Genomic DNA, 27,181 nt, shown 5'->3' on the forward strand with positions numbered 1-27,181 from the left:
CTGTTCTTACTTACGAGGAATTTCGTCTGATTAAGGCAAGCTAGATAGATTGCCAACGGCGGCCTCGCAATGTTACACATTTTGGGTATGCAATAGTTGGCAAAACATATTTTGCTCAGCTAAATTGCCGGTGAGCTCTTGCATATTCTTCAGCAACTGTATCGATTTTAAAGAGAACACTTTGCTGTGCAAAGGCCATCCAGGACATTTGGCTCATCTAGTGACGACGGAGAGTTCGATGACCCAGGAAGATCTCTGTTACCACTAGCAAGGAGCTTAAAGTCCGAGGAGTTGGGCTGGCACAGGCAGCGCATTCAGTTATAGTCGTGGGTCGCGACTTCTGCCTACCAGCAGCTTGAACTAAAGTATAGACAATAGTACCTGCCGACTCAATGCCAGCTGATGTCGTTGAGAACGTACGGAGTATCCTATAGTGTTTTCGCTGTAAGGTAACTCCAACCAGATATGTTGCGCACAATTTTAATCATCATGAATTATACGGGAACAATAGGCTACAAGAAGTTTTGTTCGTGATCAGAAACTTTGTGAATATCTGTTGCAGTTGTATACGTATCCAGCCTTCGTATTACATGTACTTGAATCAGTTGTGTTTTTTCAATGCTTGTATCTTCTCTCTAATAGCCACCTGCTCCTCCTGTGCAATTCGTAATTGATCCAATGTCTCTATTCGCCTTTGCAATTCTGATTCCTCTTCCAATAAGTCCTCTAGCTCACGTGGGCTAGGTGACAATGCGACAGGTTGCAGTGATGACTCTATAAGAATATTACTGGTCTGTATGGTGTTGGGTGGGGAGACGGGCTGATTAGATTCCGAAGGTGATGGAAGCTCTGCGGTTGTTACCGTAAGACCACCAGGGCTTGGATCGTGATTGTCTTCGCCTGAAAATTTTCCTAGCGAGTGAGTGTTTTGGGCAACTGGAAGATTGCAATCGAGTTCCACTTTCTTACAGCTTCTGGCCGACTTCCCGTCAAGCTCAAATGCTTGGGGACCACTGGCTAGTTCAGCTGGCTTGTGTTTTCCCGGCTTTTGAGTGTCTAGTTCACTTCTCGCAAATGGCTGTCCATCCAACTCAGTGACTGCGACTATGTGGTGCCCGGGTTCTTCATAGACTACCGGTTTTCTTCTATATCGAATAAAAGCAATCATGGCTAGGAAGAATGCCACCATTACGACACTTCCAATAACGACTCCCACAATAGCCCCTGTTGATAGAGTTGGCGAGGTTGAGCCAATTGCACTGGCTTGACTGGTTGTTGTATTTGACGTTGCAATAGCCCCTACAGAACTGCTTTTGTTCGGTGTAAGAACTGAGGATGGAAAGCCCCCGGTCGAAGTCTCCGGGGTAGTCTCGGATGACGGCCGTGATGTTGACCGTGTTGATAACCCAGCACACACTGACGCTGCTGCCTCTTGTGTTCCTATTGCCCAGAAAATAAGCAAACATCCAGTGTCTGCAAGTATGGTTAACTCTAATGCATCATGACTTGAACTTACTTCCAAGATCGCTTGAGCTGCAGCTGGCCAGCAAGCACCCTGCAGCAACAGGAACAAGGGCCTCTTGCTTGTCTCGGGCACAGAAGCAAGCTGTGTCGGTGATCACACATCCAATCTTCGAGATTGCCTCCACTAGACATGGTATAGCACAATCTGGCTGGCCTTTCAATGCTGGTGGACCTGACATGGCGGCGGTTACGGCTTTCGTGAATAACTGGCTGAGTGTTGGGTCGATAAAAGTTAGGAAGCAAACCAAATATTTGATTGCATTTGTTGAAATATCTGAAGGGACGATACGAAGACTACAACCCTTAGGTTTCTATAAGTTTCTGAGGAATTTGAGTTCCGGGCAGCCAACAGAGAACATGTAAAGATTGTTTTTGTGTTTATTTATTTCGGTGTTGGGGTCACATGTGCAGGCCACAATGAAAATTTTCAGGGAGGGGAATGTCTCACCTGGTTGCAGTTTGAAGACCAGCGCCATTGTAAAAAAGGAGAGGCTGAGACAAAAGAGCCGAGAGAACTGTTAAATTTAAAACTTTAGAAATACAGCAGCTGAATTGTTTTCGCCACAGCTATTCTCTGCCCAGAAGCCACTTCATTCCCTTCATCGTGTTCGCTGCCAAATCCGCGGGTATATCCTTGGGTGCGAAAATGGTCCATCCTTGATGTCCCCAGTTCGGGTAGTTATCAACTCTCGCTTCGACGCCATTATCTCTCAGAACCTTTGCATAAATCAAGCCGTCGTCTCTCAAGGGGTCTCTGTCTCCGACTTGGATGTACGCCTTTGGCGACTTGGGGATCGCCTCAGGGTCGTTGATGGGAGAGTACCACGGCGACTTCACGTCGGGTTCCAGAGCCTTTTGAACGTCTTGGATGATCGCCGTCGTGAACGACTCACTCCACGTAGCGTTATCTTCCCGCGATGTCCACTCCGCAGCGTACTTGGGCGGGACGATCTCCTTGACGAAGAGGACGGGAATTCCCATGAGGACGCCGGTGATTCCGAGTCCCTCGACACCGGACCGCTGGGCGACGACGGCGGCGATGTTTCCTCCGGCGGAGAAGCCGCCTACGACGAAGCCCTTGGTGATGTCCGCACCGAAGCGACTCGCGTTTTTGGACAGCCAAACGGCCGTCTCCCAGCCATCCCTGACGGACTGGGGGAACTTGTGCTCCGGAGCCAGACGATAAGTCGCGTTGACGACGACAGCACCGAACTCTAATGCGAACTCCCGAGCGGGTCGGGTTGTCGGCTCAACCCCCGCCACGATGAAGCCGCCACCTGGCCATAGGAGGATGAGAGGCCTGCCGCCCTGGGCTTCGTTCACGCCTTTGGGGCGAACGATTTGGAGGTCAATCTTGTAGCCATCTGGAAGCGTGGCGACATCGCGAAACTCTTCGAGGGAAGGGTCCAACGGCGGAAGTGCGGCCAAGAGGCTTTGAAGCAGCTGAGGCCGGGTTTCACGAGACTTGACGAAGCTTTCCATTGTGAGGTCCGAGTTGCAGGAGTTTATGAGGTTGTCGCGTACTATTTGCTGAAGAAAGTTCAGAGGGTACAATGGTAAGTTGAGAGATCAAGTCTGAGTTGAAAAGAGAAGGGCGGCTTGCCAACTTGAACACCCGAACCGCAAGATTCCCCCGCATTCTCGAATGGGTGGGTCCGGATATGAGCCCGGGATGGAAATCGCGGGGCGTCGGGACCAAGTCTACCGGTTAGACACACGATGATGCGACATCGGGATGGGTGAAGGACGCGTCTCGGTGGCTGGAGCTGCGACTGCGGGCCCCGCGTCCGGCATGTTTTTCACCGAGAGCGAGGCCGCTAGCATTCCATTCCATTCAGTGTTTCTACTAGAACCATCATGCACAGACATGGTCTGATGGTATCGTCCGCACAACTCCATGATGATTTTGATAATCCCATTACTGTATCACTTCGGTTGGTTTTTCTTTTAGGCCGCCTAATCTCGGGCCTTGTCGAAGGGGCACTTTCAATCACAAGTTAAAACTTGCCGCATGGGCCATTGAAGTAGTAGTCAACATGTAGCCCATTGCACTCACAGATGCAAACCACCAACCCAATGCAACAACGTATGGTATTCAAGTGCCCATGATGAACTGAAATAGCATTTAAAGCCCCACGAAACATGCATCGTCGAATTTGTCTCGGATAAGTATTTTCTAAGTCCTCGACGCCAGTCATTAAATGCTGAACCAATACAATCATGTACTACTTACCGTGCATCTGGAACTGAGCCTCCTCACCATCAAAAAGAACAAGAGATACTTGACGATCAGCATTTGTATTTAAACAAGAAGACTGCGAAAGACATTCCAAAGGTAAATTCAGAATTAATAAATCAGAAGTCGAAAAGATAAAGATAACGAAAACAGGCCCTCGATACCATCGTTTCCTAGGTAAGTACTTCCCTCCCTTAACAGGCAAACCAGCCAATCAGACACGAAACCCACAACCGTCACCATCAAGAATTGTTAAGCAATACTTAGCACGCCCTTCATGTCACCAATCTTTCTTCATCTTCACCCCCACACCACTCACTCACCTCACCAAACAACACAACATCCACCAAAACCACCACCCCCGATATCCCTCCACCTCCGCAGAACCAAGACCAAACATGCCCCGCAGCGAAGAAGCCGAGACGTTCTTCTTCGCCGTGTACTCCGCCGTGCAGGAGATTCCCCCGGGCAAGGTGACGACCTACGGCCACATTGCCAAGCTCATCGGAACTCGTAAGAACTACCTATCCCCCGTCCTCTCATCCAACGAGAAACATGATACTACAGAAAGAATTCCCACTGACAAAAAGCAAACCGTCACAGCCGAACGGCCCCGTCAAGTAGGAATCTGCCTCAAGCACCTATCCACCGACCCCTCGGCGGAATTCAACAACGAGACCGTCCCCTGGCAGCGTGTCATCAACGCCAAGGGCGCCATCTCGCCCCGGTACATCTTTTATCTTCCCCTCGCTTGGCACACCACCTACCTCAGTCTACATGAACCTTTCATCCCTCACAAACTTATTAACTTCTCTCCATCACTCTCCGTGGCCCCCCCCCCCTTTCTTTTTTTTTTTTTTTTTCTCTTCTCCCGCGTTTCACCCCCAAGATCAAGAGAAAACCGACTGACTTTTCCCTTGTAGCTCTCAACCTTCAGGTGCTCGCAGCCAGGCAGACGCCCTCCGGGCCGAAGACGTACAAGTCACCCAGACGGCCCTCGGCGAGTTCGAGGTCGATTTCGAATCTTACGGATGGTTTCCGGATGTTCTTCCGTCTGAGGAGGGCGAGCAATGACAAGGGCCAAAGGATAATAATGTAAGAACATCAGATACACCACGGACAGATAAACTACAGTAATGAAGGCACAAAAGATGTCACGATGAATCGAAAGAGAAAAAATTGAACTTCAAAGTCTTTTATTCAACCGAATACATTCGGTTCCGCGAGCACTAGGATTAGCCAAGGTATAGGATGTATGCTTGCTCCCCTCCCACAGATCACTCCATCTCGGCAAAAAAAAAAAAAAAGGAAAAAAAAAAGGTAGTCCAACGAATGCACCTGGGTTGCCCGCCAACTGACAACCCCACAACCTCCGTCCTCCGGTCCCTTCCCTCGTGCCATCATCAGAGCACGTCGTTGGTCTTGCCATTCGTAGACGAGTTATGTAAATGAAGATAATTAAGATAAGACAAAAGAAGCGAAGGGTAAACTGGTTGGGTGTGCATGAGTAGACAACGCACAGTGGTATTGTATTGGGAAGGAGAAGAAGAGAAAGAAAACGCAAAGAAGAAACAAAAGACATCAAAACCCTTAGCTGGACGACGCAAGCGCGAACCGCCAGTGTAAGAAACTCCTGCCCATTCTCTGGGTTTCGCCATGCGTAGGGGGAATCATCTTCGGCTAGCATAAATATGTCGCAAATGCAAGAATTCAATGCCGCAAGAGGGGTAAAAATAAAGGCCGATACGAAATGGTCAAGAAAGAAAAACTCCCCTTCCCGACAAAAGAAATATCCGTTTTTGGTTTGCATCTCAAAAAGTAGATGAGGCCAGTCGAGCTCAGGTTCTTGGAGCGGCAAGGAGCAAGCAGCAGGGCTTCGCCTAGAAGCAGTTGAGGGAGCCCTTCTTCTTCTTCTTCGACAAGGCGTTCATGCGCTCCTCCAGCAAACGCTGTTGTGCCTCGGCAGCCTGCCGCTTCTTGCGCTCCTCCTCGACGGCATGAAGGCTCCAACGGTTGTCGGGCTGGGGTGTCGGCGCAGGGCGATCCTTGAGCTCCTTGATTTCGGCTTCCAGCTCCGAACAGCGCTTGCGCCAGGCATCGCCGTCTGCCTTGACCTTGTTGGATTGACGTTCGAGGTCCGTGAGTGCTTCTTCGAGCGTTTGGGTGAGCTGCTTCTCGGCCTGGAGGTGCTTCTCGATTGTGCGGATGCGAGCTTCCTGATCTTCCTGGATCTGGTTGGCACTTCCGTGGTTGTCCTTGCTGGCAGGCCGGTTTCCCTGGGTTGGGGTGCTGGGCACCGGTCCGTTGGGGCCAGCAGCGTTGTTGCCCGCGCCAGGCAGCGGAGGCAGAGGAATGGCTGGCGGTGGGGATGGCAGGGAAGTGGCAGACGAACTTTTCCGGAGAGGCGAGCTGATCGAGTTGGATCGTTGCACGTGGCCCGAAGCCAATGACTCATCGAGCTTGTTCTGCACGTTATTAGCGTCTCTCTTCGATGCAGGTGGAGGGAGGTAACTTACCTGAAGAGCGTTGTACTCGGCCCTGAGCGACTCCAACTCGGACTCCGCCTTGAACTTGGCAGCCTGCGCGTCCTCGATTTGCGCGTTGCGCTCCGTCTGCAATGTAGACAGGCGGTTGTTGGTCATTTGAACCTGATCGAAATTGCTCTGAAGTTGGTCCTCAAGCTCTTCCACCAGACGAGAGTTCTTTCTGTTCTTGTTCTCGAGGTCTGAGATCTTCTTGCGAATCGCAGACAACTGATCGGGAAGAGGCGCAGGGCTTCTGACAGGTTCTCCCTCAGCAGTGAGGAGGTCACTAAGAGTAGACTTGGCCTGCTCCAACTCCTTCAGGAGATTGTCGTTGATGGTAGAGAGCTCAGAGATGTGCTTCTGAATCTCGCCTGACTTCTTCTGCTCCACGCCCAAAGCCTTCTGGTCGGCAATCAGATCTTCGATGCGCTCAGTGATCTTATCGATACTGACGTCGAGGCCAAGAGCAAAGGCGACCTGGGTAGCAACCTTCATTAATTCCTCCCTGGCATCGTTCAACTCGCCTTCGAGGACCCTGACGTTCTCAGCGTGCTCGTTCAGGAGAACGGCAACTTGCTCCTCGTAGCCAGTCTGCTCCGCCTTCTTCATCTCCTCCAGTTCCTTGATATGGTTCTCCTGAAGTAGCTTCATACCATCCTGGTGAGTCTTGAGTGCCTGCTCATGAGCTGTGATCTGGTTTTCAAGGTTTGCGATGAGGCTTTGTTGTGTCTTGGCTTGTGTCTCGTGAAGGTCGCGGGCCCTGATAGCCTCGTCCAATTCTGCCTTGGTAGCTTGGTGCGCTGCCTCAAGCTCTGACACCTTGTTGGCGTTGGTATCAATGGCAGCCTTGTACTCATTGATCTCATTGCGAAGGTTCTTGACAAGAGTTTCGTGCTTCTCTTCGATCTCCTTAACCTCGTCGGCACTTCTTGCTACTGATTGTTCAGCGGCCTTGGTGTTCAGCGTGGTAATCTCATACTCCAGTCCTTCGATCGTCTTCTTCATGGCAGCCTCTGTCTCCTGCATTGTGTTGAGAGCTGTTTGGTGCTTCTCTTGCCAGCTAGTCAGCTCGGTTTGAAGTTCAGTGATCTTCTTGTCGTTCTCCTCTGCCGTTGGCAGGGCCCTAGCGTGGACATCAGTAACTTCTGTGGACGCCTCGGGAAGGACGGCAACGGCGGCGGCTGTGGCAGTGGCAACGGCAGTCTCAGAAGCCAAGTTGGACGCAGGTTCGGAGGGGGCGGCGGCGCCGTCGTTGACAGAAGCACGAAGACTCTCGAGTTCACTCATCAGCTTCTTCTCGCTGGCTTCGTGTGTATCTCTCATTTCCTTCATCTGCTTCTCACTTGCCTCAAGCTGGTTCTTGAGGGTTGACACTACTGACATGTCCATGGGTGAGGCCTGCAAACTAGACCGCTCACGGGTGAGGCCAGAAATGATGGTCATCTTCATCTCGATCTCCTTTTTAGTAGATGCGATATCAGCTTCGAGTTCCTGGATTCTCTCTGATCGTGCGTGAAGCTCGTGCATGGCAGCGTTCAGGTTCAGTTCAAAGTTTTGCATGACATCAGGCTGTTCTTCGAAGTTCTCGGCTGCGATGTTACGGAGCGAAGCGAAAGATCGATGAGCGCGGTCGATGATCATGACATTTTGGCTGGACTTGCGGCGAATGACAGGCTGGCCAGCTCGTGGCGATGTCACTTCGAGCGCCTTAGCTTGGGCAACTTCGGTCTTGAGTTCCTCCAGCATGTCTAGAGCCTCCTGGTGCTTCTTTTCAAGTTGGGTGTACTTTTCAGCTAGCTCCTTCTCCGCCTCGCCCTTTTCGGCCGCGAGGGTCTTGAATCTCTCGACTTCTGTCGCAAGAAGGTCCTGGTGCACGAGCTCTCCAGCTGACACAGGATCCGAGTCTGCTTCGGGTTTAAGTGTACCAGTCTCGGCATCGGACGGGTCAGCGTTGGCGGGTGACTCCAGCGCAGAGGATAACTCTGAAGACAACGACCGCGATGAGAATTGGCCGTTCTCTTTCAGGTCACTAGACCTCGCGTCGGAGAAGAAGGACGGGGGTCTAGTTTGGTTGGGCGAGGTAACAGACATCATTGAGTCTCGCACCTTGCGTTCAGGATGGCGTGACTCATCGATGGTATCCTGAAGCTCTGCCAGAGTCCGCAATGCCTCCTCGTATTTGGCATTCAGCAGGTCAAACTCGTTAATGGTGGTCTCGTGTTCGACACGCAGGTCGATAAGCTCTTGGGTGACGTTCTCCAACTTGTCCTGGACAAATTTGGACTGGGCAGGGCTCTGCGGGGGGTATTCGCTCTTGTCAGCTTGCAGGTTCTGCGTATCGCCTTCGGTCGTCTTCACGGTGGTGCTTTTGTGGTCATCTCCCGCTGTTCTGTCAGTCGCCTCGGTTGCTGCTGCCTCCTCCTCAACGGTTTCGGGGATGACGTCTCGGCTCATCCGGCTAACGTGTGAGAGACTTCGAGAGTGTTCCGCAGCGTGGCGTCTTGATACCCCATTGGGTACCTCAGTATCCGGCTCTGTGATCTTGCCGTCACCTTGAATGTGATCCAGTTCGTGCAGGAGAGAGTCCAGCTTTCCGAGAGATCGCTGGCGCTCAATGACCTGCTCGAGGCGATCAATTTCGCGCTGCATCAACTCGGCATCTTGGTCAGCCTCGGCAAGTCGCTCTTCCAATGTCGAGATATAATCCTCGCAGGAGGCCTCGTTTTCTCTAACACGAGAAATCTCCTTGCGCAGCTCCACAATAATAGTTGCATTCTTCTCTTCACCGGAAGTATGACCGTCGAGCTTGTTCTCCAAGTCGTGGAGGTAGTTCTCGGTACTCGCCTCGCGATCCATGAGCTTCTGCAATCGTGCTTGTAGCTGAGTGTTGATTGTCTCAATGTAAGTGCACTTGGTCTCCTTTTCCAAGAGACTGGCTTCAGTGTTGGCAAGGGTGCCACGAGTGCTAGACAAGGACTGCTCCAAAGTCTGAATCGTCTTTTCGTATTCGAGTACGACTTGCTCAACGGCCGCAGCAAACGAGTTTGAGCGGTTCAGTCTCTCAGTCGCAGTGTCGCCCAGCGATTCCTCAATATTGTGGTTCTCGGCAGCTTCGTTGTCGCGGGCCTTGGCCATCTCCGCAATTAGCTTTGCGTGACGTTGGCTAAGGGTTGTGTAGTTTTCCTGGGCGTCCAGAAGCTGGTTTTGCAGTTCGACCTCCCGCTCATTTTGTCGCTCGGACCTCTCTCCTGTAGAGGCAATCCGTCGCTCGCCCCCTCCTCGCTCAGCGCTCCGGATCTGCTCCCGCAGGAATGCCACCTCCGCCTTCAGACGATCAATGATTGCCTGCTTGTCACCCTCCTCTACCTGCTGAATCCGGGGCTTACTTTGGATAGCTCGGGCCCTCTGCGCATATTGGACGGTGTTTAGCGTTTCGCTTAAATGGAACTCAGCCGGAGTCACGCAGGCAATCATATATGTGATGGCATTCCCTCCTAGGGAGTCTTGGAGAAGACGAGTGAGCTTAGAGTCACGGTAGGAAACGTGCGATCCAGCCTGTCGCGATGACAGTTGCGAGATGACTTTGCCGAGCGCAGCGAGACCTGCGTTGATGGAAATACCTTCCTTGGCCCTCTCGCCCTGCGCGCCTGTATTCTTGAGGCGTTCACTACCAGCCAGATCAACAAAGTGCAGTTTGCTGTCTGTTGTCACCCAAGTCTCGGATCCAGTCATGGCTTCGATGGGGACGGAAAAGCGCTTGTCGTTGCCATTGGAACCCTGAAGCCCGCTCTTGCGTTGGACCAAGTTTAGACTAAATACGGCGTGAGACCGGGAGGATCTAGCATTAATAGCTGTCGCATCCGTTTGTCGAAGTGTGGAGCCAAAATTCAAGGCGTTCATCAGGTCTTCTACTGAGTTGATTTCGACCTGTCGGAGGCCGGTGAGGATAATGTTACCCTTTACATCTTCGCGAATTGTGACAGTGCCACGCTCATGCTGTGGAACGTGGTCCGGAAGCAGCAGATCTCGCAGCTGTTCGTTGTAGATTTCGACATATGTGGCTTTCAGAGACCAGTTTCGCTCCGAGGGCGAGCCCGAAGTGCCTTGCGCAGAATACCGATGCGGCGTTCGTAGTTGTGACATGGATCCACGGTTCACCTGTTTCTTCGAGCCGTCTAGCCTTTCGAATAATGCTGTTGCCGCTCTGGGGATCACACCTGCAGAATGCTATCAGCTGGCGACCTACTGAGGCGGGGGAAAGCCTCGAGAGATACAAGCTTGGTGTCAATCAGGCGCGGTGTAACTTACCCATGACTTCAACATCGCCTTGTTCATTAGGACCTGATGTGCCCATTGTGTACGACTTTCCGGCTCCCGACTGGCCGTAGGCCAAAAGCGAGACATTGTAACCTTGAATAAACGCGTTGACGCAATCGTTTAGGTATTCCCAGACTCCTTCTTGATCCACGTCAGACCCAAAGACACGGTCGAAGACGAATAATTTCCTTCCTTGCGGCGAGTCGATTGCTAGGCTCGTGTTCGATGTGACTTGGACCATGGATCGTTGGAATCGCTGAGGGATCAATTCGTAGCCCGGGTCTGTGGGTTTGAGCGCTGGTCGGATGCGCACGGCTGGGTTGGAGACGGAGTGGTTAGTGGTGTGATGGCCTGGATGCAGCAGCAAAAGGGGGGGTAGGCAACCCGACGTCGAATCAAGCGACGAACGATGAGGTCAGGCCGGGAACCAAACTTACCGACTTTGACAGCGGTCCGGGCATCGTCGTCAGAAGCTCTGCTTCCACCGCCATGTTTGCTCGTCATGCTCATGCGGCTATTACTTCTTGGTGACGGTCGCACCATGGCGCTCAGCGGTCTCTGGGGTGGTTGATTCCCGGGGGAGGCCGGCGGTGAGCTGGCCATAATGGGAAGGGGAAGAGGAGAGAAGGGCTCTTCGATGGGCGCTGGTGGAATCCGTTCCTCCTTGTATAAAGTTAGACGCCCGAGGTCAGAAGCAGACCTGGACGAACTGGGGGGCGTCAGGATTGTGCAGTCCCCAGGCCCAGACCCTGTACAGTTGACGGTATGAAGCACTGTTCAGTATATGGTGCTGTTGTGCCGATGTCTCAAAAGTGAAATCGGGTCGATGTGGGCGGGGGAATTGCGTGCGTGGAGAGTCCTAGGCGAGGGAATGTCGGCTTCCATGCACTATTCTTATGCTTTCGTTGCTGGGGACCCGATGTTTGGGGATATCGTTCGTCAAGTGCCAGAGAGAAAATGGCTGCGATTTTCTTTCACCACGGCAGCGGCAGCGCAGCAGTCGCAGCAGCTTTGTGGAAACGAACGGACGCGAGCGTCATAGGCGATGGAGGAAAGCGAATTATAAACAACAGAAAGCAAAGGCTCGCTGGCCAGTGGCTCCTGTAGTTCCCGTTGCGTAGCGGAGCGATGCGTTGTCCAGCGTTGCTTGGGAGCGCAAGTTTGTTGGAGATATTCGCAGGATAGGGTAGCCTGGGATAATTAACTGTTTTGTTGCGCGGTGTCCCATCCAGTGGAATTGGATTGGGGGGCCAAGTAGGGGGGGTGTGCGTCGACAAGGAGGAGGGGTGGGGGGGTTTGATTCCCTCGTTGGACTGGTCTTTTAGGCGGGCTGTGCGGTCCTCACAGTGGTGTTGTTCCTGTCCACTAAGGTACCTGTAGAAGTCTGTTCTGCGTTGAAGTAGTGTACTACTACTTAACAGGATTGGACCAGACCAGACAGCAGTGGGCTGGCGTGGTAGTGGACTAGCGTGGACCAGCAGCAACAGAAGAAGCAGAAGCAGAAGCAGCAGCAGCAGCAGCAGCAGCAGCAACAGGGGGGAACAGACCAGGGGGGGCCAATCAAGCCTACTGGCCGTCGTGTTTATGTCGAAGGGCTCGACAGGATGGGCGTGGATAATGACTGGGGTAGGTGGATGTCTGGCAAATTAGGAGCGCGTCGACCGTGGCGTCTGATTGGGTGGCGCGGTGTGTGACGGATGCGCCCGTCCTCACAGTCGACAGTCTGCTGGGTCGATTTGGAGATGAAGGTGATGGGTGATGCTGCTTTCGGGGGGCCGCTCGGGTCGTTTTAGTCCATGAAACATCCTGGAGCGATCGTCGTTGCCGCCATAGGCACAATGCCGCCGTCTTCAGAGGAGGTTGATGCCGGTGATGAATACCAGGGGAGGAAATCTATGTAAGCGGATGAGAAAAAGCAAAGAGATACAGCAAACGGAATCAAAAGGTTAAGACGGTAAGAAACGGTGCATGAGATGGGAAGACAGAGAGAGAGAGAGAGAGACGGAGCAGGAAAAAAAAAAAGAGGAAAGAGGAAAGGACGAGGAAGGCGAGAAGAGAAAGGTTGTGTGTGTGCGTGTGTGTTCAATAAGCCATCGGACAGATCAATGAAAGAAGGAACGATCTACTAAAAGAGTCCAGCATACACTCGCTCTTGCCTCGTCCGAAGAGATCATCAATAACGGAAATCGGTTGCAAAACGGTACCAGCGCGACGTATTCGTTGATGACATAGCAACGGGTACACTCAAAGCCAACGCTATTCATTATCACTATCCATTTCCTAGCTAATTATTAACAACCAGAGACGAGGAGCGGAGAAAAATTGGTTTCATGCCTCTTCTCCCTTTTGCTCTTGTGTTCCTCCTTCCTACACATCTCCCTGTATCCGTATATCTATACCGTCTCAATCCCGTAGACAAGACAGGACGTGGGAAAACGACCGATGGTCCGGTGCTCACTTAGCGATACAGGGTCAAGAGTCCAGCCCAGGGATGGCCATGCACTGGGGGAGGGGACCGTGTTCTCCAGGGTCGTCCACTTGTACAATTTGGTCAGTATTTTACAGGAGCGGAGAGGGCTGCGAGTGCGATTCCTAATTCGTATCCGTAGGGAGAGAGAGAAAAAGAGGGAGGTTGCCTCACTTTCCTCGGATGGTACAGATAATCCCAGGCAAGCACGTTCCGTTTACAACGTAGGACATTTCCTCTTTGGAAAGGGCTAGTCGCCGCTACCACCACCGACCAGGGCAAGCCATTTCAGGACCGTCGATGACAAGGAGGCCGGCTCGACGAGGGCAATGCTCTTTGGCTGTTTGGTCATCCAGGGGCGCAAAGCCACTAGCTGGTTTTGCCTGCTCTGGCTGGAAAGGGGTGGCTAAAACGCGACGGATGGGAGGGAAAAGCTAGGCAAGAAAAAAATACAGAACAAAAATTGACGGTACAGCGTAAGGGGGAAGAAAAAAAGAAAGGAAAAATACTGTGGTGAGCGGAACAGGTCAAGCCACTTGAGCCCAGACACTTAGACCAATGGAGCCGGGGTGTTTACCTCATGTGGGTCTATTGGACTCACTCCAGTCCCTATCAGGCAAGGTCAATTACAACCCCGGTAGGTAAAGTCTCCCCAGTTCAGCAAGAGGCTGCCGCAGCTGCCAACTGCCTGCCCTAAAACAACTTGGGGGCAACACACAGGAAGGCAGGTACCACATCCACCTGCCTGTCTGCAAGGCACAAGGCACCAGACTCCAGACGACCAGAAATTGTCCCCGAACGGCAAGTATGCAGCAAAGCCTCCAAGGGCAGGTAAGCAGGTACAGGCGGTCACGCAGTAGGTACTCCATAGTAGCATCGCACCTTCCTTGAGCTTGCACGAGGTACGTGGGCCTCCACACCGGACGCAGGGACCAGTAAACCCCCTCCCCGACAACCCACCAAAAACGTCCCACTGAGTGGATGGCTTTTGGCACTCGTCATGAACCGTTGAAGTGACAACTGCCAGCAAACACAACGACCAAGTCGGTTGAAACGACACACAACATGACCCATCCCGGTATCGGTACTTGGGATCACCTTGTTCTCCTCTGCATCTTTATTTTGTTTTCGTTTTTTCTTTCTTCTTTCTCCTTCACGGACATTCGACGCCTCGGAACCCCGTGTCGTTGTAGCCCCCTCGTTCTTCAAGGGTATGGGCACAAAGATCGCTGACGAAAAATGTTTACCATGCTGACTGAGGCGATGAAAGAAACAAATCCTCCAAGACAACGGCACTTTGTTCCTCGGGAAACTTGAGAGACGGTTACCGCGCTTTCTCGATTACCATGCTGCAGAATGATGCAGCAAGGCGGTGATTAATCACATTCCAACAGCCTGAAGACCCGGTCACCTGCAGCCGCTTGCACAAAACTCGTCAGATTTCTGCACCTAAAACGGCGACTAAAGTTTCTTTTTTCTTCTTTGGTCATCGCTGAGCCTCGTGATTCCGAAAGCGTTGAAGAAGGGGGAGAAGGGGGCAAAGCTGTGAGGGTGAGAAGAATAGGTCGTCCCGACGCTCCACCAAACTCCTATGGAGGCAGGTCACAGCGGCTATTCGCATTCAGAGCAAAAGTCGTAACGTTCTGTCATTGTTCCGTTGACATTTAAACTGCAGACAATGGGACGGTAGCCAGGTGGCGCACTTAGGCCCAGTCGGCCGCATATATACTTCCGGCCGAGGTTCCGCCTCACCAGTCCCGCCGGTTTCTGAGACGTGACAGCTTTGTACCAGCCGCCCGTCCCGCTGTGCCCTCATTCGCATAAACCAGACCTGGAGGGAGCCACCCGACTGCCGTACAAGAACCGAGCTGACGGGAACACACCTTTAGCCAGAACCTGAGCTGAGCGTCTTGTTGGCTAAAGCTGCGGAACTGCATCTTGACTTGAGGTTCGGATTCGAATCAAGTTGATGAGCAAGAGAACAACAATGGTAACCAGCCAAAATAGATGCTCCCAAATCAAATCTGGATCCCGATGTGCCCTTTTTCTCCTTGCTCCACCGGCCAACACATCAGATTATGCCTCGTAACTAACATGGCCATTTCTACTATACGGGCGACCCGGCAACCCGGCCTCAGTCTGCCCGGCGACGATGATTGGAATCCTGGCGCCAGGTCCATTACACTCTTGAATCACTCCGCGTCCGGCTACAGCTTCAGAGTCTATTATTCACCCTCCAGCTTCCAATGGCCACTTTTAGATAACTATGACAATACCGGATCCGGCCATCAACTCTCGTCTCAAGGTATTGATCGACCCTCCCGCTAATCTCACCCCAAACCTTATGCATCGCTGCGAACACACCCACCAGCGTGCCATCTCGCCTTGTATCGTCATCTCATCATCCCTCTTTTTTTTCGCCAGCGAGGAGCAATGCTGACGTTGTTGCATAAGGTTCGGAATTTTTTAGGCGCTGACAAACTCACACGAAAAAAAAAAAAAGAAAAAAAAAAAAAAAACCATAACTCTCCGATTTCTTGTATCACAGCTTTCAGCCACTATGTCGCATTTCACCGTGCGCGTGCTCTTTTTTATTTTTTTATTTTTTTTCACTTTGATGGCTTTCTTGTCGTACTTTGCAGGGAAAAAAGGGTCTCACGCACAAGCCAGTCCGTCATCCTTTCACCATCGTTGTATGCCCTACGAGGTCTGTGACTCGACAACTTCGACTCTTGGACTTCTTTGATGGCTTGGAAGTACAAACAGATATCAAAGTCCGAGGGTAAGATTCACGGTCTAACTTTTTGGACTTGGACGTCCTGTCGCTTCCCGCCACTACTGGATCGCGGAACCTGGCTCCGAAGTTCCCGCATTCTATCGTGTCTGTTCCCATGCCTACGTAGAATTGATTGCTCCCAATGCAGATTCGACATCGATTCTGGAATCAGCAGGCATGCAGCTTGCAAACCTCACACGCTTCCGTGGCGACTTCAGCATCGGCTCACCGATTCTCCGCGTGGACTATCTTCGACGGTCCATATGCCTTGTCCCCTGGTCCTTGTGATGGTCCCTGTTTGATTGCCATACCAAAACTCGCGTGCGTCCACCAAATAAACCATTGTTCATCCCTATCTGAAAGGGGTATAAAACACGTCTTGTTATCACCCCAAAAACATTTCCTATCACGGATGTGTAGCACTTTCGTCAAGCAAGCTGCCTGCCTTCCAGGCATAGATAAGGGATCTTTTACAAGCCTTGTATCTTACTTCAAACCAAGTCTCCAGGTCGCTTAAAAAAGTGGCATGAGAACCATTTGGGTTTAAGAAAGCCAGGAAACCCCGATAACATCAATCCCGAAACCGCTAAGCCTACCGGGATCGCTTTCCCCGTTCAAGCACAAGCCAACTACGTGCTCCTTCGCCTGTCTAGGTGTTGACGCCCACGAACTGGCGTGTCCTTTTCTTAGCTACCGGCTCGTGCACAACTCGCAGGGTCATGGTGGCGTCGCCATCCCCTTATTCACCTTGCCTCACCGTTCTCAATTGCCTCCGCCACACACCGCGCTTACTGTTTCACCATATTCCGCCAGCAGCCCTCCTCATCATACGCTCGCTTACACCTGGCGTGAAGGTTTCCTTGTACCGCTGCTCCTTGCTCACACCTGGACATCCTTTAGAAATCGCCAACCCAAAAACTTGCTGGTGTCTCTTATCGCCGTCGGCTTTTTGACGCTCAAGGCAGATAAGTCTTGACTGCATAGAAATCGGCTGGTGAAATGGCTGTAACATCTCTGTAAGTGAGAAACAGAGCAGAACCTTGAGGCCGTCTTGGCACTCTATCTCGAACTCGACCACAAATGATTAGCGTCGCATTACGCTTGCAGAGCCGGAGGCACTCTAACTACGGCTGCGGCACGGTAGTTCCTGCAGCGCGATGTAGTAGACGACGGTAGAAATGGCAAGGTATATGAGTAGACTGCAACTCGTCCTCTGCTAATTGATTAAGCCCCTGAGAGAGACGCATGGCAAGTGCCGGAGAATAGAATTGGTAATCGAGGCCCTTGATTGGCTTTTTCATCCCATTGGTGACTCGTGGCTTATGTTTTGGAGGTTGGCATCAAGCAGAGCCGGTTGGTAAGGTAGCTGCTCTCCTGAGGAAGCAGTGAAGAAATAATGTCTCTTTGTCACTCTTCTTCAACGTCTCCCAGGCTTTCAATCTCACGCATAATAATTCTCTTGTAATTCGTGTGAGTTGATCGCATGCTGTGACAAGGGCAGTTCTCAGCCTAGCATCTTAGGGACACCAGCATGCACGATCAGCACCATTTCCAAACCCTAGTGAGTGGGAGTCGGCTGACAGCTCTTGGTGGCCTTACCTAGGCTGTAGACTTCCGGATCATAAAATCATGCCCCAATAGGAATTCTTCGGATCTTCAAAAGCTTGTTTGCTCAGGAACATGGGTATGGCCTGATCCGGGCCTGCTTCTCGCAATACAAATGCCGCAAAGCTCTGGACCAACTCATTCAGCTCCAACCTTAAATCTTTTAGCATTACTTTTTCATTTTGCCCGACTCAGATCAGGTATTCAGTTTCTACTCTCATTTTGGTTTGCTTCATTTTGGGTTACGCGAGTTCTCTCAGCTATGAACTCTGATCCCAATGCGGCAGTTCCAACCCTTTGGTTCCGGGGGGATACTCGACGACCTAGAAATTTTATTTTGTACATTATTCCATGGGGTATCAAATCCAAACTACTGGCTCAAACCCTTACGCTCAACTGATAGACGTACACATACAATTCATGAAAATCTGCTGGAGCCTCCTCCTTGCCTTGCAATCATCCATCGAAGATGTGATCTGGTCGTTCTGAATCCGGCAGTGGCGATAGACTGGATTGTAATGCTTCTCTGTGATTAGGCACAAACCCTCTTGTTGTCGTGCTGGTATCGGACGTAATTAATCCTTTTGAGTATCCCCCCGGGGTGTCGTTTAGGTGGTGGCAGTCGCACGAGTTCATCTTGGTGAAGGCGAGCAGCTTGTTGAGCACCGTAAACTCGACTTTTAGCTTGATGCTGTAGACCAACGGCTTGCTCGTGGTCTGGAAAAGAAAGTGATTTGTGTACTCGAGTATGACGAGACCAATGTCGAGGACGAAGACCAGTATGAAGAGGGTGAGGAGGTACCACGATATCAGCTTCGCCGACCTCGTCTTGAACGCGAACAACGGCCTGAGATTGTAATACCCCTGCCTTGCGAATATCCCCGTGATGGTCGTCTCTTGCAGCGTGAAGATGAGAATCGACACCTTCTCGTAGATGCCGTACCGCACTATCCACTCCGGCTGCACCTCTCTCGGCGTCGCCCAGCAGAGAGCCCAGAGCACTATCATCGGGACGTGTATAGCGCACACGTTCGCCACGATCACGGCCAGCACCAGCCGGATCCATTTACGGCTGTACAGCACGAGATGCAGCCGCGACCACAACACGACGGACTGCCCCGTCACCATCGCACACCACGCCATCAGTGCGAAGCCCCCCGGTACGACGTTGCCGCTGCGCCGGAGGTACCGTGTTATCGAGACGATGGCGTGCACGAAGATGCCGCTGTTGGCGACGATCATGCTCCAGAAGTAGCGGCCGCGGCGCTGCCGGAATGTGGAGAAGATGAGCACGAAGATCTCGAGTGCGTTGTATATACCCGCCGTCGCGAGGGCGGCGATGGCCATTGACTCCTCCCGCGTGAGGTCCACGGCGCCCTTTATGTGGTCCGCCATGGCGAGGCCAGGCCAGAGCCGCGGGAGAAAAAAGAAGGCTCTGTGAGCGTCTCGGCCCTGACGGAGGGCTTGCTTGCGTTCGCGGGATCCGGTAGTATTCGGGTCGAGCCCTCGCGGGGGTTGAAGTCGTATTTTTTTTCGTTCCAAGGTATAATAATACCAAGTATACCAAGACGGGAGCTAAGCTCCACGGATCACCGTTTAAAAGATCCACTGTATTGAGTGAATGTTGCCCACCTCCCACTCCTTTTTTTTTTTTCTAATTCCTTTCTTGTTCTTTTTCCCCCCGTGAGGCTCAACTGTGAAAGGATCCGGTGGTATGAAAGATACAGCCACGATCACCGCCAAGAATCTTGGACCTTGCTTTCGTGAATACCCATTGAGGGGGGGGGGGGGCCGGGGATTCTCGTGAGAAAATGGAGAGGGTGCGGGCGAGAGGCAGAGAGGGGGGAACAAGAACTTCGGATATGGGCGTGTTCCCACCTTCGTCCTATAAAGCTTCTCCCCCCCTTCTTACTCACCCTCTTCCTCTCTCTCATCGGAAAAAGATGGGGCGGGCGTGATCTGATAATTGCATTAAGGTTCGGCGGAGGGGACTCAATTTGTTGAAACACTAGGTGATTTGGCCATTGGTTGTACCGCGCGGAGGCCCTGTAACCTGAGCAGAAACAACCACTTCGGGCTTTGAACAACGGTGTTGGTTCATGACTCATTTGGCGAGCTCGGTGTTCTGTTTCCCCTTTTTGGACGCCTTTTTAACCCTTCTTGTGCTATGACGAGTCAAGTTACCTGTTCGGTAAAGTTGGAGGTCAATCAAACACGAGGGAATACGAGAAGGGTTGTTTGAGTGCATGGGTTGAGGTTGTTTATCTTGCTGACTTAAGTTTGTAGTCGCATGGCGTCTGCGAGGAGTTGGGTAGACCTGTTCTTGAGTTACAAGTTGAACAAGAAAAAGAAAATGATATTACGACTGATTTTGGTGGTTGCTTTCGCAAAGTACGAAGTCACTAGGTAGAGGGAAGACCTCATTCCGAAGGTGGAAACACATCTTCAGCCTCAGTTGTGTCCGTCCCCTTTGTAAAGTCTGGAGTAAAAGCTGTTGGTTCCGGTGGGCCGCTTCAGATCGAATATATTGCGTTTCTCAGAACTTAAATGCTTTTAGCGTGATTTAGAGGTGTTCATTTCTTCACTCTGAGGTCGATTTGTTCTTCACCTTGATTCATATATTACAGGGTCCGACTAATGTATATGCTAGGCTAGCTGCCTGCCAAATAGGGATTGTGGGTCGCAGGTGAGGCCAATGTGGTCCAACATGGACATATTACCCGCTTATACGGCTATTCGACGGCGTTGCAGTATATGCAACTGTATCTTGGATTCAGTCTATGTCAATGCAATTTCAAAACCATGGGCAAATGGGGCACATCTATCGAGTCGTCTGATGACTCTTCATCAAACGTGGACCAAGAGCTCATCCTGTTGAAAAACGACGACGACTTTTAAGGGTCTCCAAAACTACCTAAGTTAAACGAGCATCCGCTGCGGCAATAGCAAACGGCATTATACCAGACATGGCCGACGACTATGCCAAGCTGTAATGTATCTGGTACTACCTTGGCCAGGAGGACACCTACCGCCAGCTTGCGCGCCGATTCCTGGACATGCGGTACCAAGTGGGAAGAGCTTGCGCGGCAGCAGGCTATGACATTCTTTATTTCGAGCTGGACCTGCTACCAGATGTATCCATAGCCAAAGAGGCGCGCGATGCCTGTGACATGAAACCGCCAGACACAAATGTTGCCGGAGCCAACGCGATCTTCCGTTCGATTATTACTCAGCCTGTAAGGTACGCGGTCATGCATGACTACTTGCAAACCATTAACTTGGAAAACCCGCGTTCTGGGGCTTATTTTATTGTTAATACAGCAGTGAAGTCTGGGCTTTTCAAGGATTTGCGAATACTTACGCCGCCGAATTGGACTGACGGGGTGGGGTTTAACATCACAGGGGAGGATTTTTGTTTTAACCTCGACTTTGCGAGGCTGCCGACGGAATTTGCAAGTCTTATTTATGAAACTCTTCCGCCGGATCTGCCTGCCACAAGAAAGAATCCGCTGATCATCGCGGCGGCGTGGGAGGGGAACTTTGACCGATGTGAAAAGCTTAGACGGCCGACGCACGTGCATATGGGGGAGTGTATCGCAGTAGTGAGAGGAATCCATCAAAGAACAACCTTTGCAAAGTGGCGGTCATTGCATGACGATATCTGCGAGAGCATAGAGAAAACTTACAGCAGAAAGATTGACCAAGCTATCACGGCGCGGTTCATTATGGACAACGACCTCTCTCGTATACCCCCCAACAGAGAAGACCAAGAAGATGTGCCCGAAGTGATCTGGCACCCTCAAGTTCCCCAAGAAAAGGCTATTCGGGAACTCGTTCTCCGACGCCCCGATGCAAAATACCAGGTTGTCATGGCCGCCATCACAGGGCAGTACCAGTCTACAGTTCCGGAGCTTATGCCCCACGTATCTCGGGACATACTAGCTTACCGAGCATTTACTCACGGTTTCGGCCTTACATTACCCGATGAAGGCGGTGCAAGAAAGGGGCATATCCAACTAAACTGGGAGTTAGAGCCGAGTCTCGCACATATTCCCGAAGAACTGGATGCCAACTTTGACATTGATTACTACAGCCCTCAGCTCGGCTACAAGTGGGTACTTTCTCATGCAGTCGGAAAGTAGTTGAAGAGTTGGCACTTGTTAATTTGCGCATCTGATGAACTACGGAATCAAGCCAGGGAGAGGAGGGGGATCGAAGTATACTGGGAGCGTGATAATATTGATACTTGAAGGGCTGGATTGCCATGGCGCCGGGAGACGCATGACATGCTGGATGTTGAGTCGGACGAAAGCCATCATCCCATGCGAACGGCCTAGAATTCAACTGAGGATTAGATATGAGTGAATGTCACTCATTGGCAAGCTTTTGCCAACATGTCCAAATAAAGACCAACCCTAACCTGCCGCATCCTACGCCAATGCTCCTCGGCATTCTCAGTGCAAGTATGGTTCGACGCGGAAACGTCTCGACTTCTGAACGACAAGTCCGAGGACGGACTTTCCGACCCTGTCGTTACACAAGTCTGCTTGGCTACCGGTACACCATAGCCACCCTCATGGCCAATCGTCTAGGCATAGCACAGCGCGAGGTATCAAGGTTCACGTTGACAGAGGGTAAAATGTCGGCTCAAAAACCTGATTGGGGTGCGTCGTGACAAAAACTCAACACACCCTCGGCAGTTATGCTTGGCTTACATGTCTTCCCGGGCTTATTCGGAGTGCTGCAGAGCTGAGTAAAGGTGGCCCTAAAGAGAGACATCTCCGCCTGGCTCCACAGCCAAACTTACGCTACAGGAGCTACAATGCAGAGTGTTGTTCATCCTAGGGCTGACGATGGACCCGATTCGATTATTGTTTCATAAACCACACGTGGGGAGGTTATACTCCGGTGCAGGGGGTCACAAGCCAAGATTGTACAAATTCAAAAGCCAGGCTTCCTGTCAAACCTCGGCCCGCCATGTAGTAACTCATTCGGCGTTCGGACCCCCTCGGTACTGACATCTCTTTTGTTGGCAGCGTTGCATGACTCTCTTGCGGAGGTGTCGGACTCAGTCGACTGTCTGAGCGAGCTTTCATCTGCTTTGTGGCTCGGACGTCCGGACAACCAACTGACGATGCCAGTCTTGGCTTCTAGAATCCTGTGAAGTGCAACTCTGTTGAGGTTGCATTCCAGGGGCGAGCGTGCTGGAGTCAGTTCACTGCGTGGGAGCAGCGACTTTGAAAATAGTCAAGACCAAAGGCATGTCTGATGAGGATGAAATGACGCGTACATGGAAAATGAAAGCGTCATTCAGCATTTTCAATAAAATTAGTATAAATCTGCTAAAGAAGGAGAAGGTGAAGGTGAGACTAATGATTAGCTGGGTATTACCGAGGATCATCATTCCTCTGATGCCATGAAAAGTCCAGAATTGACATTCTTATACAAAGGCTGATTCCGATTGCGGGGGCGGGGTCGATTGTTGACATACAAGCTGGATCACGTGCTGAGTCAGGTGATTTTCGTGACCAGTTCGTGGTTGCATTTCTCAACATCGAGTCCTGCGCGTGCCCCACTTCCAATTCTTAGACGCGATTGTCTTGGTCGTCAAGGTTCCATTACGGTGTACCAAAACCATTGTGTCTTTTTTGCCCTCGACACATGGCTGACATCAGCCTCAAACCCCAGGTCACGATATGCCGGCCGAGGTGATCAGCCTGCTGTCGAGTCCCTCACTGGGGCCATCGTCAGCCCAGCCCGCGTTGCCGCAATCTCGACCACCGCCGCGGGCTATTGCGATTGCTGCAGAAGTCGTAACCTACGATGAAGACATCTTGGACCTAACAACAGATTTTTCGGAGTTAGCTCCTGAACCAGCGGAGGGAGTTGTGGCTCAAGCCAAGAAAACGAGGCCGACTTACTCCCCAGAGAGTGTTTTGGGAACGAAACGACCTAGAGAAGAGCAGGCAACTGTTAATGCGCCCGTTTATTTCATGTCGGATGACTTCGATACGACAATTGATCTCGATAGTAGTTTACCTACAAATGATGATGTGGAAAGAGATTTGCCCGGGAGCAAAAGGCCTTGTCTGTTGCCTTCTGATATCCGCTCAGTCGAACCGTCGCATTCTACTACGGATCAAACCAACCGACCGCCCCTCAAGCTATCGGGAGGGTTGCGGCGTGCCCAGGTACTGAACGATCCGATCGAGTTCTCTAGTTCGCCTCGGTTCTCGCCGAAGCTAGTGCAGGCCACGGCGAGCAATAAGGTTTCTCAAAATATTGAATTAGACGATCCATTTGCCTCCTCTCCTCCTTCTGCGCAGCCTCAACCGAAGAGGCAGAGCCCTCCAAAGGTCACATCTCGGCCTGCTCCTACCGTAACTCGTCGGATAGACTATGGCTTGGACTCGGACGATTTCCTTGATGCCTCACTTCAACCTGTTCCAAAACCTATATCCAAGCCCTGTACAATCACACTTGACGACACTGATGACGATGACGACCCCTTCGCGATTCCACCGATCCGAGCGCCTGCTGGGGCGAGAAGACCACCATCTCTGAAGGTTACAACTGCACCACTGGAGAAGGGCAAACAGAGGGCAGAATCACCCAAGAGAAGGTCGAATTGGGACCCTATCTCGAGCTCTGCTCCAGAAAGACAGCTACCCAGTGACCCATTTTCCCCTCCACCGCCGCGGAGGGCTTTTACAAAGTCTGTTAGTGAGGTGATTGACTTGAGTGATGAGGAACCAGTATCTCACAATCTCGATCTGGCCTCGGACGAAGCTTTCCCGGATCTCGACCACTTTGACGCCACAAGATTGAAAACGCGAATTGAGACCAAGAAAACGAGTCACAGAGTCTCTTCAACAACCAGCAAACCCACATCTGCCCGAGCTACGAACAAGAAGTCGGCGGACGATCGAGCGAAAGATAAAGAAGTAAAAGCTGCAGAGCGAGACCAGGAAAAGGAGCGCAAAAAGCAAGAGAAGGAGGCGGCGAAGGAGCAAAAAGCCAGAGAAAAAGAACGTGCTGCTGCTCTTGCAGAAGTCAACAAAGTGAGAACGGACAAGAAAATCTCAACACCAGAGATGATTACGGATATTTCGTCGAGTCTGCCCGCTGCAGTGACGCTGCAAATACAGACCCTGCTAAAAGATCTGAGCGTTCAGCATTATGTGTGGGAAAGCCCGGTTGACAATGTTATCAAGTGGAGGAGAAAGGTTGCGAGCCGCTTCAATGACGAGCTCGGGCTCTGGGAGCCGATACCAATGCGAATTGAACCTGAGAAGTTCGCTCTTGTTATCGTTACTGCTTCAGAGTTTGTGGCTTGTGCTCTGGGGCCCGAAGGAAACGATTTGGAAGCACATGTTCTGAAGATAAAGCGTCATTTCCCAACTGAGCAGCTCATCTATCTCATTGAGGGCTTGAATCCGTGGATGCGGAAAAATCGCAACGTCCGTAACCGACAATTCGTCTCTGCTGTGCGAAACCAGAGTGCGGAGCCCGCGGAAGCTGCTTCGGCAGGTGCTCAATCCCGACGGCGCAGAAACCAGCAGCAGCAGCAGGAGTACATTGACGAAGACTCGGTTGAAGATGCGCTGCTAGAGCTACAGGTGATGCACAACGTGCTCATTCACCACACTAACGCGGCTGTTGAGACGGCGCAGTGGGTTGCTATTTTCACCCAACACATTTCAACGGTTCCATATCGTAAACAGCGCGAGGCGGCCAACGCAGCCGGCGCTGGTTTTTGCATGGAGACAGGACAGGTGCGCACTGGAGAGGATGTCAAGGATACCTACGTCCGGATGCTACAGGAAATTGTACGGATCACGGCTCCCATCGCTTACGGCATCGCCGCCGAGTTTGAGACGGTACCGAAACTGGTGAAAGGGCTAGAAGAAGGTGGTCCACTCGTTTTAGAGAACCTGCGGAAGAGTACCAACAAAGACGGTGGCTTCTCTGAACGGGCAATTGGGAAGGCTGTCAGCAAGAGGGTCTACAAGGTTTTTACCGGTCAAGATGAATGGAGTACGGACGTGTAGGGGTTTGGTTTGCAGGCAGGTATTGGTGGGCAATCATCGAAGGGATGTAAATTGCCCAAGACAAAGTATTCTAACGAGCCATTGAACGAGAACATGACCATGACGGGCATAAGGATAAAAACACATTAGAAGACATCATAATGTGTCACAAGACTTTAGTTTTATTAAGACACGTTTTTTTCATCATGGTGAATGATGATATTTATTGTGGACAAGCCCAGTCTACTTTAATTCTGCTTTGCCGTGTGATGTGCTCAATGGAGACCATCGGCCAGGAAGCGACGAATGTGGGAAAACCTGAAATCTTGAGCCATGTTAGTCAAAGCCCGTCCATGAGAGATCAAAACAAAATGTGTATTTGATAGCTTGTGTCAGACAGCGGTTGGACGAATGTTTTTCCACACGTATACTTTCGGTACAGGTCTGTGAATTTTCTTGCCTCATCATTACAAGCGGGGAGTGGATATGAAGACGAAAAGTAGATGTAAAACATACCTAATTGCGAAAGGGGCCATTGAATCCTCCGCAAAGTGAGCAGACCCAATGGCCGTTGACGACGTCAAGTTTCGTCGTCGTGTTTGCGCTTTTTGGCGGTCGGCGTGAAGAATGCGTTAAGCGTCTTCTGCTTCTCGTCGTGTTTTGCGCTACCGATGCCACCGCGGGTTTTCTTCAAACCCTGCAGGTGATCGGTGCAATTGACCGTGATTGTCTTGAAAGACAGGTCGGGCCAGGTGGGAGTTGAATCAGATTGCTTAGACTCGGTTGTCTTGCTTGTCGCCGACGCCGTGATATGAACCTCAACGTAGCCGGTATTGCTCCAAGCCAAAGGCATCTGGTCTTCTGGTGTCGAAACCACAGTCCCGAAATAGGACGTAGAACGAAGAACCCGCGCCAACACGCCGAGAATGATCCCATGCGCGACGACGACCACACTCTCTGACTCTGCCTCAACCGCATCAACGCATGCGAAGATGGGCGCGAGGTAGTCGCTCACGAACCGTTTCGCCCTTGCAAACATCGCCTCGTGAGTCTCGGCGCCAACGTGTCTTTCACCAACACTTCTGGCGCCGACCTTTTGACCCTCGCCAGAGCCGAAGTGCTTCTCGCGAAGCTCGGGCAGCTGGACAACCTCCACGACATGACTCCGCGTCGACACTTCGGCCTCGGACGATGTAGAGAGGGCATCGCGAATGGCCTCAGCGGTGCGGAATGCACGTTGCAGATTCGAGGCGAAGATGTGTGAGACGGGCGCAGACGCGGTCCGCGAGGAGAGGTGGGTGCCCAGACGTCTGGCTTGCAGAACGCCATGGGAGGTCAGAGAAGCGTCGCGAGACCCAGCACTGCAAAACGCGCACACACAACGTTAGAAAGGGATGAAAAGATTCCCAAGCCAAAGCTGAAAGCAGCGAAAAGCGCGTACTAGAGATTCGCGACGTTGTCGACGGACTCGCCGTGACGGACGAGGTAGAGGTGAATTGCGCCCATGGTGCACTGCAGCAGCTACATGGTGTGCGCAAAAAGCTCAATCCTCGTAAAATCGTGCCGTTTCGGGCTGGGATTTCTCTGTCGTGAAAAAGACCTGTTGATGAGGGAAGGGAAGTTCTTGTTGAAAATTTCTTCCGCAGTGAGGATTTTGTAGGTGCGGTTAGTGGGGCACTGCTTTGTTGCATATTCTGTCTT

General features: G+C 51.6%; 9 protein-coding genes across 9 annotated transcripts; 3 read left to right on the forward strand and 6 right to left on the reverse strand.

The window, feature by feature from the left end:
* Positions 1 to 1,145: 1,145 nt before the first annotated feature.
* Positions 1,146 to 1,466, reverse strand: CTRU02_204196 (uncharacterized protein; the record flags this gene model as incomplete). The annotated part of the gene is made up of 1 exon (XM_036728289.1): positions 1,146 to 1,466. One exon carries the CDS (start codon positions 1,464 to 1,466, stop codon positions 1,146 to 1,148), a length of 321 nt encoding a protein of 106 aa, XP_036579998.1.
* A 625-nt stretch (positions 1,467 to 2,091) lies between these two features.
* On the reverse strand, positions 2,092 to 3,006 carry CTRU02_204197 (uncharacterized protein; the record flags this gene model as incomplete). Its single annotated transcript, XM_036728290.1, has 1 exon — positions 2,092 to 3,006. One exon carries the CDS (start codon positions 3,004 to 3,006, stop codon positions 2,092 to 2,094), a length of 915 nt encoding a protein of 304 aa, XP_036579999.1.
* Positions 3,007 to 4,158: 1,152 nt separating this feature from the next.
* CTRU02_204198 (mgmt family protein) lies at positions 4,159 to 4,834 on the forward strand (the record flags this gene model as incomplete). Its single annotated transcript, XM_070204342.1, has 2 exons — positions 4,159 to 4,487; positions 4,684 to 4,834. 2 exons carry the CDS (start codon positions 4,159 to 4,161, stop codon positions 4,832 to 4,834), a joined length of 480 nt encoding a protein of 159 aa, XP_070062105.1.
* An 806-nt stretch (positions 4,835 to 5,640) lies between these two features.
* On the reverse strand, positions 5,641 to 11,205 carry CTRU02_204199 (kinesin family protein; the record flags this gene model as incomplete). Its single annotated transcript, XM_070204343.1, has 3 exons — positions 5,641 to 10,502; positions 10,594 to 10,917; positions 11,040 to 11,205. The coding sequence occupies 3 exons, from the start codon at positions 11,203 to 11,205 to the stop codon at positions 5,641 to 5,643; spliced, it is 5,352 nt and encodes a 1,783-aa protein (XP_070062106.1).
* A 6,701-nt stretch (positions 11,206 to 17,906) lies between these two features.
* CTRU02_204200 (uncharacterized protein) lies at positions 17,907 to 18,845 on the reverse strand (the record flags this gene model as incomplete). Its single annotated transcript, XM_036728293.1, has 1 exon — positions 17,907 to 18,845. One exon carries the CDS (start codon positions 18,843 to 18,845, stop codon positions 17,907 to 17,909), a length of 939 nt encoding a protein of 312 aa, XP_036580002.1.
* Positions 18,846 to 20,506: 1,661 nt separating this feature from the next.
* On the forward strand, positions 20,507 to 21,592 carry CTRU02_204201 (uncharacterized protein; the record flags this gene model as incomplete). The annotated part of the gene is made up of 1 exon (XM_036728294.1): positions 20,507 to 21,592. The coding sequence occupies one exon, from the start codon at positions 20,507 to 20,509 to the stop codon at positions 21,590 to 21,592; it is 1,086 nt and encodes a 361-aa protein (XP_036580003.1).
* Positions 21,593 to 23,146: 1,554 nt separating this feature from the next.
* On the forward strand, positions 23,147 to 25,501 carry CTRU02_204202 (alpha-mannosyltransferase; the record flags this gene model as incomplete). The annotated part of the gene is made up of 1 exon (XM_036728295.1): positions 23,147 to 25,501. The coding sequence occupies one exon, from the start codon at positions 23,147 to 23,149 to the stop codon at positions 25,499 to 25,501; it is 2,355 nt and encodes a 784-aa protein (XP_036580004.1).
* A 315-nt stretch (positions 25,502 to 25,816) lies between these two features.
* Positions 25,817 to 25,948, reverse strand: CTRU02_204203 (uncharacterized protein; the record flags this gene model as incomplete). Its single annotated transcript, XM_036728296.1, has 1 exon — positions 25,817 to 25,948. The coding sequence occupies one exon, from the start codon at positions 25,946 to 25,948 to the stop codon at positions 25,817 to 25,819; it is 132 nt and encodes a 43-aa protein (XP_036580005.1).
* A 112-nt stretch (positions 25,949 to 26,060) lies between these two features.
* On the reverse strand, positions 26,061 to 26,986 carry CTRU02_204204 (phosphoglycerate mutase family protein; the record flags this gene model as incomplete). The annotated part of the gene is made up of 2 exons (XM_036728297.1): positions 26,061 to 26,841; positions 26,922 to 26,986. 2 exons carry the CDS (start codon positions 26,984 to 26,986, stop codon positions 26,061 to 26,063), a joined length of 846 nt encoding a protein of 281 aa, XP_036580006.1.
* Positions 26,987 to 27,181: the final 195 nt, after the last annotated feature.

This window comes from Colletotrichum truncatum, assembly GCF_014235925.2.
Source record: "Colletotrichum truncatum strain CMES1059 chromosome Unknown Contig_0002, whole genome shotgun sequence".
In the NCBI taxonomy this organism is placed as follows: domain Eukaryota; kingdom Fungi; phylum Ascomycota; class Sordariomycetes; order Glomerellales; family Glomerellaceae; genus Colletotrichum; species Colletotrichum truncatum.